Raw genomic sequence first — 13465 nt, 5'->3', positions numbered from 1 at the left:
AAGGAGTCGGACAACAAAAATTAGACAAAATGCCTGCTGTGGCACCTGCAGTTTAATGTCAGTGCTTCCTATACTATTTATAAAGACAGTTATAGTCGTTTTCTAGACCAGATGGGAGATCCAACAGTAATTCTCAAGGTAACTATTTCTTCTTTGACAAAAATAACTACAGACACTGCTGAAAAGCAAGACACTCTGGGACCTGCACTTGCCAGCTTCCAACTGGACGGTGGAGGATGTTGCCCATTTCCTGTCAAAGCATCCAGAAGAGTTTGAGACAGATAGTAGAATGGTGTACACCTGGGTGGATGCCTTCAATGAGACAGATAGAGCTATTCAGACCATCTCCCGCTTCATGGAGGTAAGATCGTGCTATAGTGTGGGCAGAGAGCTGGGGATGGCTGAAGCTGGGATTCTGATCACTAGGGAGGGTGGCTTCAGGGAAGGGGAAGGTCAGTGCTCTTCAGTCCCTGTTCTGAAAATTACCAGGCTTGGTGGGGCTAATCAGAAAGGTTAGGAAATACCATTTATTCAGGTATCTCAATATAGATGTGGGTACCTAACTTTAGGCCTTGTTCTTGAAGCTCTTGGTTTGTGGCATGTGGTTTCCCACTCTGATGTTACTGTGCAACTTAAAGTGGCTGCTTGTTTTGGCCGTATAGCAGCTCACATAGCAGTTCATACTCAACGCCTACCTATGTGACCTGGTGCAGGGAACCTGCTTTGGCAGGGGGATAGGACTCGATGATCTCTTGAGGTCCCTTCCAACCTGTGATTCTATGATTCTTTGATTCTGTTCAGGGCTTTAGCTGGGTCCCATAGTGAAGCTAGCAGCTGCTTTAAGCTGAGGAGGGTGTCGTGAATAATGAACTTATCTGCTTGTTATTCATTCACCTTGGCAGATGGGTGCAAACATAAACAGGTTTTTGGCCTGTTGGAGGCCTGGTCCACAGGCTTTGGGAGTCTCTTCGCTGACTTTTTAGAGGCTTTGAATCACACCTTGCTTATTTTTAACAGAGGAAAGTAGGACCTTATCTATGAAAATACACGTTTGGGTTGGATCCTATAGCTACCACTACTATGCTTCCTAACTGCTTGTCCAGAAAATAACATTTGGGTTGTATGTCAGTGACACTTACTTGCCTGCTGAGTGACCAGTAAGCAGGATTAAATGACAACTTGCTGGGCTTGTGTGAGACATTGTACAATAGTCCAGCACTGCAGCCTTTTCTTGGGAGTGGCATTATTATTACAGAGTTCTCCTTCTTTGTCTCTCATAAACTTACGGTATGTTCTAGTTTAACCTGGTCCCATAAACACTTCCATATCTGTCCCTATGTAGTGTGTCAACTTGGACAAACTGGAGCCTGTTGCCACAGAAGTCCGACTTATAAATAAGTCCTTGGAGCTTCTGGATGAAAGGAGGTTCTGGGCTGGTGTTGTCTTCACTGAAATCGCTCCTAACAGCACAGAGCTCCCTCAGCATGTGAAATACAAGATACGCATGGACATTGACAACGTGGAAAGGACCAACAAGATCAAGGATGGGTGAGGCATGATAAGCTTACTTGTGAATAATTTCTTGCAGGATTTGAGGATTTCTAACTGAAACATCTTTTTTCTTTGGCAGCTACTGGGATCCTGGACCCCGTGCTGACCCCTTTGAAGACATGCGCTATGTATGGGGAGGTTTTACATACCTGCAGGATGTGGTAGAACAGGCCATCATCAGGGTGCAAACAGGCACAGAAAAGAAGACAGGAGTTTATGTGCAGCAGATGCCTTATCCATGTTATGTCGATGACATGTATGTACATGGGCTGCTTCAAAAGCTTCCAGGAACACTCTGGGTTGGGAGGCATGGGCTTTAGTAACTCTTCTGGTATGACTTATTGTATCCCTGTTATCAGTGTGGGAATAGATTTCAACTTTCCCAATACCTGAATTAGGGCTTCTGTATGGCATGCTAAGGATTCAGAATATGTAATGGTTTGTGGAGACAGTTGGGAGTAGTCCCCAGGAAAAGCAGCTAAAAGTATGTCTCTGCCCAGCTAAGGCAGCTGGTTTTGCCCCATGTTGGGCGCCAAAAATGTCAACGGTTCACAGGCAGGTTCGGTCCGGTTCTGTGATGATTGGTGCGGGGGACCCACAGACCCACGCCCCAGGGAAGGGGAAGGGGGAAGGGGAAAAGGGAGATGGGCCTAGAAACAAAACAGCAGCAACGATCTGAGGAGAAAAGCTGATTTACTGAACGAGATATCAGAAAGCAAAATAACACAATATGATACAATATAATTGGAATTGAGGCTAATGAATCAAATAAAATGAGCAAGAGAAAGTGTCCGATAAACCGAAGGCCTTACGCTAACGCTGAAGGCGGACGGCAGCGAGCACCCACTGCTGAGTCGATCCCCAAGGAAAGAGTGTCCCGTGACTGCAGACAGTTTTTATCTTTCCCTCTGAGCGTAAACACGTAAGAACACAAAGCATCGCAAAGTCCTCTGGGGAATGGAGTTCTTCTCTTCTGAGACAGGTATACCTGGAACTATCAATGATCCACGGAGCTGGAGCATTAACTCTTTAACTCTAAATGCACTACATGATGTTATGATGTGGAATACCAGTACCAAAAATCATAAAACCATGACACAGCTTTTTACTGCTGCTTTTCAAGGGGAGGTGGAACTACAACTGTCTCCTACTCAGGGCCAGTGTTGTGCTATGTGTAATGTAACAGCATTACTTTGTGATGAGACAGTGATGCTGTGTCATACTCTGCACTTAGGCTGCTTTGTGCAGTGGAGCCCTAGCAGTCACTATACTTCACTAGCCCTTGAGTGGTATCTTCAGTCACACTGATATATCTCACTTTGTTCTCCTGAACCCTTCTTTTCTTGTTCTCAGATTTCTGCGTGTCATGAGCCGTTCTATGCCTCTCTTCATGACTCTAGCCTGGATCTACTCAGTGGCTGTGATAATTAAGGGCATTGTGTATGAGAAAGAGGCCCGGCTAAAGGAGACGATGAGGATTATGGGCCTTGACAATGGCATCCTTTGGCTTAGCTGGTTCATTAGTAGCCTTATCCCTCTCCTCATGAGTGCAGGCCTCCTGGTGCTGATCCTCAAGGTGAGCTCACTAGTTTGGTCTCTGACAACAAAATCCAGAGCACTGATATACAGTGGCCTCTATGGGTACGCTGGGGAGGAGGTGGTGGGTGCTGGCTGGTCAGTGACTGTTGTGCAAATTGGAGCAAGTCCAGAATCCCCCTAGCTGTGGACCTGCTTGTAATATAGCCATATCAGCCCTTTCAAAACCTAATGTATCTGCTGTTCTCTTCCAGATGGGGAATCTGCTGCCATACAGTGACCCTAGTGTGGTGTTTGTTTTCCTCTCAATCTTCGGCATCGTGACCATCCTGCAGTGCTTTCTCATCAGCACTGTGTTCTCTAGGGCCAACTTGGCAGCTGCCTGTGGAGGCATTGTGTATTTCACACTATACTTACCCTACGTGCTGTGTGTTGCCTGGCAAGACTATGTCAGCTTCTCGCTCAAGATCTTTGCAGTAAGTCTTAAGGAAACTGTCCAGAGCACTGGGCTTCTACCACTGTGGCACTGAATTGCTCTGTAGTTGGACATTAATTATTAGTGAGTAGTGGGCAACAGAAAGGTAATTTCCAGTGTAAAAGACTATCAGAGCTTGGCTTGGTAAAGATACTGATAGAACCAGCAGGAAAGATTTTGCTGACTTTGGTAGGAAAGTAATTCAGCTACGTTAAGCTCCCTTGGTCTCTCTGTATGCTGTGGTACTACAGCGCCAGATTTGCAGGGTTGCAGGAGTCATCTGGCTTTCTTCTCTGCAGTACTTGTTACTCATGTAAGAGGATGACTTAGTGGTGTCTTCCCTTGCATAAACGTCCAAGCATAATGGAAAGAGTCGAAAAGAAAACTTGAGTTCTGTGGGGTAGTCCAACAAAGGTTTCAGGCTTTAGTTATTTAAATGGAACAAAAAGTTTGCTAGTCCCTCTCTGCAAATCTAGTCATGATCCTTAGACTTTTGACTTCTCCTCTAGGGCCTTTCAACTGTGTCCTTGATACTTGCACTAGAGATGAGGTGTAGACATGGAAAACTTATGTATTCATGCCTCTCATTTGCAGAGCCTGTTGTCTCCAGTAGCCTTTGGCTTTGGTTGTGAGTACTTTGCACTGTTTGAAGAGCAGGGAGTTGGTGTTCAGTGGGACAACTTCTTTGAGAGCCCACTAGAAGAAGATGGCTTTAGCATCACCACTTCTGCTGTGATGATGTTATTTGACACGTTCCTGTATGGGGTCATGACCTGGTACATTGAGTCTGTCTTCCCAGGTGAGGTTTGCTTCAGGGAAGTATCATAACTGCATACATTCATGTCCTACACCTTTGACAAGATGTAAAACAAATGCCTTTTAAAGCAGAATTGCTGAAAGGTCATGGAGGAAAATTCCTTACCAGTACAGAACTGTTGTTGCAGCTTCTACCAGCGACTGTTTCCCACTAAGCTAGGTTTGAAGTTTGGTGCATTTTAGCTCTTCATTTATGTGAGCTGCTAATTGTACAGACACTGCTAGCAGGAGAGCATTGATGGTATTAACACCATATGTGCTAATTCTAGAATAGAACCTCTGACTCTAAAATGAAAACTATGGAAAGGAGATTACTTTTACTCTAAAGGCTGGCAGTAAAGATCTTAGCCCTGCTTAAAGTAGAGGCTTGCAGGGGTGGAATATTTCCTTTCTTGCACTGAAATCTAAAACTAAAAAAAAAAAGGATCTGGTGCAGTTGGGCTCATGTAATGCCTTTTTCTCTTCAGGCCAGTATGGGATTCCTAGACCCTGGTACTTTCCTTTCACAAAATCCTATTGGTTTGGTGAAGAGCCCCAGGATAGGCAGCACCTTCATACTGACCAGAAGGGGCCCTCAGAAGGTAAGCAAGACTTGAAGGAAGCAAGCAGTGAAGTGTTGATGTCTCCTGCTTTGTTGAGACTCCGGGAGAAAAAGAGTCTGCGTCCTCTGAAAGAAGGGACAGGCTAATTGGAGAGACTACAGAGAAGTTGCCAAGATATGCAGACAGGAAGTTAGAAATGTAAAAGCCCAGCTCGAACTCAGACTGGCTACTGCAGTGAAAGCAAACAAAAAATCTTTTTATGAACATACAATAAGACGAGATAAGGAGAATTTCTCTCCTTTACTTCATGAGGCAGGGAGTGTGACCACTGAGGATAAGGAAAAGGCTGAGATTCTCAATGCCTTCTTCACATCTGTCTTTAATAGACAGAGCAGTTATCTTCAAGGTACTTTTTACCCTGACGTGGAAGTCTGGGATCGAGCTCAGAATATACCTCGTGATCCACACAGGCACAGTCAGAGACCTGCTTCTCCATCTAGACTGCACTAAGTCCATGGTCCAGATGGGATCCACCTTTGGGTGCTGAGGGAGCTGGCGGATGTGATTGCCAAGCTGCTTTCTACCATCTATCAGCATTCCTGGTTATCTGGAGAGGTCCCAGAAGATTGGAACCTTGCTGATGTGACTCCCATCTAAAAGAAAGGCCATAAGGAAGACCCGGGGAACTACAGGCCTGTCAGCCTGACCTCGGTATCAGGGAAGATTATGGAGCAGATGATCTTGAGGGAGATCACACGGCACGTGCATGGCAACCAGGGGATCAGACCCAGCCAGCACGGGTTCACAAAGGGCAGGTCGTGCTTGTCCAACCTCATCTCCTTCTATGACTGGGTGACCAGACAGGTAGATGAGGGAAAGGCTGTTGATGTAGTCTACCTGGACTTCAGCAAGGCCTTTGACACGGTCTCCCACAGTATTCTCCTGGAGAAACTGGCAGTCCGTGGTGTGGACAGGTTCACTCTTCTCTGGGTGGAGAACTGGCTGGAGGGCCATGCCCAGAGGGTAGTGGTTGATGGAGTTAAGTCCAGCTGGCGTCCTGTTACAAGTGGTGTCCCGCAGGGGCTGGTATTGGCGCCCATCTTGTTTAATATCTTTATTGATGACCTAGATGAGGGGATTGAGCGTACCCTCAGTAAGTTTGCAGATAACACCAAGTTGGGAGGATGTGTTGGGAGGCCCTTCAGAGGGATCTGGATAGACTGGAAAGCTGGGCTGAGGTCAATGGGATGAGGTTCAATAAGGCCAAGTGCCAGGTCCTGTACTTTGGCCACAATAACCCCAGGCAGTGTTATAGGCTTGGGGCAGAATGGCTTGAAGAATGTAGAGAGGAAAAGGACCTGGGGGTGTTGGTTGATGCTCGGCTGAACATGAGCCGGCAGTGTGCCCAGGTGGCCAAGAAGGCCAACGGCATCCCTGGCCTGTATCAGAAATAGTGTAGCCAGCAGGAGCAGGGAGGTGATCATCCCTTTGTACTTTGCTCTGGTGTGGCCACACCTCAAGTGCTGTGTTCAGTTTTGGGCCCCTCACTACAAGAAGGACATTGAGGCCCTGGAGCGTGTTCAGAGAAGGGCAACAAAACTGGTGAGGGGTCTGGAGCACAAGTCTTATGAGGAGCGGCTGAGGGAGCTGGGATTGTTTAGTCTGGAGAAGAGGAGGCTCAGGGGAGACCTCATCACAGTCTACAGCTTCCTCAAGGGAGGTTGTGGTGAGGGAGAGGTCGGCCTCTTCTCCCAGATAACTAATGACAATATGAGAGGCAGTGGCCACAAGTTGTACCAGGGAAGATTTAGATTGGATGTGAGGAAAAACTTTTTCTCTGAAAGAGTGCTCAGATGCTGGAATGGCCTGCCTAGGGAAGTGGTAGAGTCACAGTCCCTAGAGCTGTTCAAGAAGCATTTAGATGAGGTGCTTAGTGGGTAGGGATGGTGATAGGATGGTTGAGCTAGATGTGCCCATATAGGTCCTTTCCAACGTAGTGTTTCTATGAATCTGTGAGAGTTCAAGGGCAGCAGTACTCGCCAGGCTAAAGTGAAAATTGGTTATCTATTTGTTATTCGTTTGGGATCAGATGTTTAGAGAAACCCAAGGTACTTAACTGAGCAGGTACTCTACCCCCAAAACTGTGAATTCCTCTAATTTCTGCTGTACAGTAGTGACACTGGAGATTGCTTATGCAGTCAGTAGAGTGGAAAGAACTAAAAAGCAATTTCTATGGGAGGTTTCTGACACCAAGTAAGAAGTGTGGTCAGTTGCTCACATAGCTTGTTTCTCTATAGAACTCCACATTCTTAGAGGCAGTGTGGTGTTTCTTAGAACTCCCACACAGTTAAACAATATTTAAACCCATCATATCCCCTTCTACTTTGCTCTGTTTTCCTTTCAGTCTGCAAGGAGGAAGAGCCTATGCATCTGAGTCTTGGTGTTTCCATCCAGAACCTGGTAAAAGTTTATCGTGATGGCAAGAAAGTTGCTGTAGATGGTCTCACGCTGAATTTCTATGAAGGGCAGATCACATCATTTCTGGGACATAACGGAGCAGGGAAAACCACTACCATGTAAGATTAATGTAATACTTCAATATGATGGAACTGTCTGAATATTACTGTTCCTGCTGATATGATGCAACTGCTGTACAAGTGCAGTGGAGCTCCACTGATGGTGCTTTGCTGATTTCAGAGGAGCTTTGCTGATCCACTCCAGTTGTGCAGCTGCTTCACAGGATACACAGATACAGAGGACTGAAACTGGAGGTCATTTAGGTTGAGGCTGTGCCTGAATGTGTCTGCTGGCAGCATTTTTCAGTAATCCCATTTGTGATTCTGACTTATCAGTGAAAGGAAATGAGTTGAGCTTGCAAGGATGGGAAGCTTTTAGAGAAAGAGGTATTAACTTCACGCATCAGCGTGTGGGTGTGCTTTGATCACTGTGTTGAAACCACTGGAGCCAATTTTTTATTCATTATTAATATGTATTTCTCAGACTACTTCCCTGATGTTGGAGTGCCCAAAGGCTTCCACCCACACTTCACTCATCTGTCCTATCATGTACAGCAGCCAGTTCTTAGTGTTGGAATCTGTTGTCTTTGTTCTTCAGGTCCATCTTGACTGGCTTGTTCCCTCCCACCTCTGGTACTGCTTTCATCCTGGGTAAAGATATCCGGTCGGAGCTCAGCACCATCCGGCAAAACTTGGGTGTCTGTCCACAGCACAATGTGCTGTTTGACTTGTGAGTAGCATCCATAGACACAGGGCTGGTACTATTGAAAGTTTGGGTTCCTTAGGAAACGCTAGTGTTCTTTGAGCTGGGACATCTATATCTTTAGCTGTATGGATGGTGACAGCAGGGTAGTGTGAGACTGGTATGAGAGTGTTCTGATTGTTAATGAGTTCATATGTGCCTATCAATTATTGTCATGAGTGTACACTCTCGTCATTCTCCTCTCTTCAGAGAAATCTACTACATGGAACTTAACTTGGTTTAACAGTGCCTGCTGAATTGGGATGTTATGGTTGCTTTGTTAAGCCCTCTAAAGGAGTATTACTTGCACTGGTGCTGAATTGTAGCACTCTGAAGTGCTACTGGGCACAGCCAATCTGTAGTTGCTAGCTACAAACCCTTTAAAAGATGTTTGCCTAAGCAAACAAATACACTCTGTGTAGTGCTAATACAAGGATGAATTCCAGCTCACATTTGTGCCCTGAATTTGCACTTGTTCCCTAGGCTGACTGTGGAAGAACACATCTGGTTCTATGCTCGGCTCAAAGGGCTACCAGAGAAGAAGGTAAAGGAGGAAATGGAGCAGATGGCAATGGATGTTGGTTTGCCTCACAAATTGAAAGCCAGGACAAGCAAACTCTCTGGTGGGTTCATCAGCTTTTACATTTCTCAGCAGCTCCCTTCAGGGAGGGCCTGGAGAAGGCTGCATCACAGATGGTGTTTGGATCCTCCATTTAGCTATACAGGCTACCCCACAACTAGGCACTTGAAAAAAAGAGTTGTTTATTAAGTACCTAGTCGTGTATGTTAGTAACCTTAACAGTCTTATACTATTTTTCCTATCTAATACTGTAAAAAGCCAGTCACTTCTTCTGAGTATTCTATACTTGTTTCCATCTTCACACAGGCATCCCCTCGTGCCATGGAATCTGTGTACCTGTAGTATAGCTACCTGCGATATATATTCTCCAAATGCTAATTAGAATGTTTGGGTTTTACAGATCTAGGTGAAGGTGACTCAGACCCTAACCTCCAAGTAACTTTACCCCTATTTCATAGAATCATAGAATGGTTTGATTTGGAAGTGATCTTTAAGATGATCTAGTTCCAACCCCACAGCTGTAGGCAAGGACATCTCCCTCTAGACCAACCCCATCCTGCCTGGCCTGGAATGCTTCAAGGGAAGGGTCATTCATCACCTCACTGGGCAACCTCTTCCAGTGTCTCACCACCCACACAGTAAATAATTTCTTCCTGATACCTAATCTAAATCTACCTTCTTCCACTTTAAAACTATTTCCCCCTTGTCTTGTCACTACCTATATGTTTAAGTCCCTCCCAAACACTGTACACTTCTTATGTTGCTTTTTCTTCAGCTGACATCCTTCTCCTTGGTTTAGGAATACCAGGATTCCTGTATTAATCTGTGCCAGATAGTTGAAGACTGGGACTGTTTTGTCTCTGACTCAACTATCAGTACATTTGGTTTTGGATAAGGGAGAGCAGATTGTCACAGGCTTACTCACATTGAAGAGCTAATATCACTGCTGTCTCTCACACACTCCCACAGGAGGGGAATCTCCTGGGCATTTATTCCTGTAGCTCAAGCTTTTAGAGGTCTGCTCCAGATCCTCAAAATATGGTTAGGCATGTGAGTGAGGAATATGGTACTGCTGATGTTAAGATACGTACGATTCATTCATAGAGGGGTTGTAGTATGTGCTTTCCTTTAGAAGAATTGCACTCTGCTGGGGAAAACCATCCTGATGAATTATTCTTTGTCCTGCAGGTGATGAGACCCTGAAGACATAAAACAGTAGCAGAGCTCAGCTTCTCAGTGCTCAATTTTGCTTTCTCTTGGAGAGCTCTATTTCCACTGCGTTGCTCTCCGTTTTGTTCTCCTGCTCATCAGGAGCATCAGCCTGACCCCACTTTCTTGTGCTTTTCAGGTGGCATGCAGAGGAAGCTCTCAGTTGCCTTAGCCTTTGTTGGTGGCTCCAAAGTTGTCATTCTGGATGAGCCCACAGCTGGAGTGGATCCTTATTCCCGGAGAGGGATATGGGAACTGCTTCTGAAGTATAGACAAGGTTTTTTTTTTTCTGTACTCCTAATTAAACAATGTCATGAAAATAAAATCAATCTCTGATTCATGACTGTTCCCAAAATAGCAGTATGTCTTTGCAAATCTATTGTTACATTGAGCGAGGAACAAAGAGCTTGTGTGATAAGCACATTCTGATCTCACCTTTTTTCTCATTTTTCATCCAGTTCATGTGGGAGCTCACTGAACAGAGTTCCTTGCTGGATTGTCAGGATAGTTAAAGACAGAAATTCATGCCTTGGGTGCAGCACTGTCCTGTTTTATTGCAGCTTGCTGATATGTAGTTAACCTGCTTTAGCTGAACATGGCAATAGTGTGCAAAGAGTGGGGATAATACAGCTGTGACACTCCTCTGTATTGCTAATGTTGGTCAAACAAGCTACAACTTGGGAAATGAACCTCCCATTTAATTTCATGACAAAACTCAGATGATCTTGGCCTTTCTTGGCTTGGAAACATGAATGTGGTTGACTTACAGCAGTGTCTTTGCTTTTTTCCAGGCCGCACTATTATCCTTTCCACACACCACATGGATGAGGCAGACATTCTGGGGGATCGAATTGCCATCATTTCTCATGGCAAGCTCTGCTGTGTTGGTTCTTCTCTCTTCCTGAAGAACCAGCTGGGAACAGGCTATTACTTGACCCTTGTCAAGAAAGATGTGGATTCCTCTCTGAGCTCCTGTCGAAACAGCAGCAGCACAGTGTCCTGTCTGAAGAAGGTACAACAAAATCTTCCTTCTTGCTTCCATCTTTCATGTGTAAAATTTTAGGAAGATAGGAAGCAGCAGTTAATATTTTACGTAAGAGTGTATTGAAGAGAAATCCCTTATTCTATAAAAGAAGTCTTGCTTGCTTTTACAGGTACTATGGCAGACCACATCTAGTTACATGGGATATATGCCTCCACTATAGTTCCTTTCAATACCATTGTTTCCAAAGATGATTGGAGAGAGACAGGATATATGAAATGGCACACTTCCATAACACTTAGGCACGCTCCTGTGACTTCTTTCATGTAATTTAGTCCTTTGTAGTGATATGTCATCTTTACTTTCAGACTCATCTGTAGAGTATCCAGCGTGCTGTGGCAGTTGCTTGTAGTTACAGATTGTAGCATCTAGACATGATTCTTTTCTAGTTAAACTAAACACTGTTTATTACTTGTCTCCTCTTCTGTGACTAGGATGACAGTGTCTCCCAGAGCAGCTCTGATGCTGGCCTTGGCAGTGACCACGAAAGTGACACCCTGACAATAGGTGAGGCTTGGAAAAACAGTATGATGTTCAGTCCCTTTGCTAACATTACACCTTCTTTGACCTTTAACAATAGCCTTAATTTTGTCCAGCTGTTGTAGGAACACGGGTAGAATTAGCAAGACCACATATTTAAAATCAATAAATATTGCAACATTTTTCTCCATTGAGTCACTTAAGTGCACTTTGAGTATCAAAGATGATATATTACTACACCTCCTATCAGTGTGAGTTGCAGGGCTGCCAGCAGCGTGTAAAAGATCTCTCAAATTCTGCAAATAAAAGCAATAGACAGGCTTGGATCCAAGCCTTTGCTGAATGTAAAAAGAACTTACATTTTCCATAGAAATGAGCTGCTTTCCAGAGTTGTCCGATTTTACCTCATTCTTTTCTGGCAGGGTTCTTCAGACTGAACTCTTTTTTCTGCATGATGAACAGAGTAAAAAGATGAACATCACCTTTTTCTTTGGTTCTTTTAGATGTCTCTGCAATTTCAAATCTCATTACAAAACATGTTCCCGAGGCAAGACTGGTTGAGGACATTGGTCATGAGTTAACCTATGTCTTGCCATACAAAGCTGCTAAAGAGGGAGCTTTTGTTGAAATGTTCCATGAAATTGATGACCGTCTCTCTGATCTTGGCATTTCCAGCTATGGCATTTCTGAGACCACCCTGGAAGAGGTGAGTGAGCTAAAGGTTTTTTTTTGTTGTTTTTTTTTCCAATATGAAACTAGGGAAAATGAATCATGGCAGAAGTAAGAAAAAGGCTGTCTTTTCTTCCTGTAGACATTTGCCTGTTGTGCAGTAAGTAATTCTGTGCTCCTCTTCATATTGGTTTCTCTTCTGCACCATTAAAGTGTATGCATTAAAAATGGAAATGTATTACAAGTAAGCATAGGTCCTTTGTACTCAGTTGCACTTCACTGAGATGTCATGTGAAGGTTAGCTCCAAATTGGTTTATAATGACTGTCTGAATACCTTTGAGGTATTTTTAGGGATGCTTTGCACTGCACTTTACTGAAAATATGCATTTTTTATATCAGAGACTGTTATTTAGAGAAACCCAATAGCCACATGCCCTTGTCAGAGGACTGTGTAGGGCTGTTACTTGTGACTTTTTTTAACTGAGAAGTACCTAAGTCTCTTTCAGACATAGGAAATACATCTTAAAAAGATGTATTTAAGATATACTGAGGACTGATTTGGAAAGTAGGAACAGCTGATATGTGGTTTCAAGCTATGCTTCTGGAGGACAGAGAGGAAGTTCATGCTCCTGTAACCCAGGAAATAAACTGTGTATCTGTCTTCATGCTGCAGATGTCAGTCTTGGGATCTCTTATGATATTTCCTGAAGTTGTCACACTATTGCTTCCCTTCTAATTCTGAATGACACTTACTGTGGTCTTTCAGATCTTCCTCAAAGTGGCTGATGATAGTGGTGTGGATGCAGAAACCTCAGGTGAGTATAGTTAAGTTTCCTTCAACACTGTAGGAAACAAGAGAGGGATAACATCTGTTGTTTAAGCACATGGCTGACAAAGCCTAGAAATTTCAGGAGTAAAGTCTCAGTGCAGGCCTTAGCTCCCTGGGCAGGAAAGAATCTAATGGGTATACCAAATGACGAGTGTCCTGGCCTCAGTAACTATATTTGGACATGTGAGTGACCTTTACATGTGGAGTGTGTCCAGCTATACAGTGACACATGCTCAGGTGTGATATCCCCTGTTTGTGGCTGAACTGGAACTCTCCTGTGGTAAGATTTTTTTTTTTATGACCTAAAATAGTTGTTCTTAGTAAGTTTTAAGTGTGTTTATATACTGTTACTTTCTGCCTACTCACATGGAGGGTTTCTAGTGTTTGAGTATATTGTGAACATGAGTGACATTACTGTCTAACCTGAAGAGTAAGAATTCTTAGCAGGGTTAAATCACAGCACTGTCTGACTTCTTC

The 13465-nt window shown here is 44.2% G+C and overlaps 1 protein-coding gene across 1 annotated transcript in view; it reads left to right on the top strand.

Annotated features, from left to right (window-relative positions):
- ABCA1 (ATP binding cassette subfamily A member 1) overlaps positions 1–13465 on the top strand; it is a 98621-nt gene that overhangs the window by 67182 nt on the left and 17974 nt on the right. Inside the window, exons 12-26 of the mRNA XM_065740701.1 lie at positions 173–361; positions 1343–1548; positions 1631–1807; positions 2905–3127; positions 3342–3563; positions 4157–4361; positions 4846–4959; positions 7325–7496; positions 8035–8166; positions 8662–8801; positions 10107–10244; positions 10759–10979; positions 11444–11516; positions 11993–12195; positions 12926–12974. Coding sequence (XP_065596773.1) covers positions 173–361; positions 1343–1548; positions 1631–1807; positions 2905–3127; positions 3342–3563; positions 4157–4361; positions 4846–4959; positions 7325–7496; positions 8035–8166; positions 8662–8801; positions 10107–10244; positions 10759–10979; positions 11444–11516; positions 11993–12195; positions 12926–12974 — 2464 coding nt within the window. The remainder of the gene's footprint in view (positions 1–172; positions 362–1342; positions 1549–1630; positions 1808–2904; positions 3128–3341; positions 3564–4156; positions 4362–4845; positions 4960–7324; positions 7497–8034; positions 8167–8661; positions 8802–10106; positions 10245–10758; positions 10980–11443; positions 11517–11992; positions 12196–12925; positions 12975–13465) is intronic.

The sequence above is a fragment of the Cyrtonyx montezumae genome, unplaced genomic scaffold (genome assembly GCF_038088225.1).
Source record: "Cyrtonyx montezumae isolate F1298 unplaced genomic scaffold, pur_monq_1.0 scaffold_29, whole genome shotgun sequence".
Taxonomy (NCBI): Eukaryota; Metazoa; Chordata; class Aves; order Galliformes; family Odontophoridae; genus Cyrtonyx; species Cyrtonyx montezumae.
The sequence above is the reverse complement of the archived record's forward strand: the minus strand, read 5'-3'. Positions and strand labels throughout refer to the sequence as shown.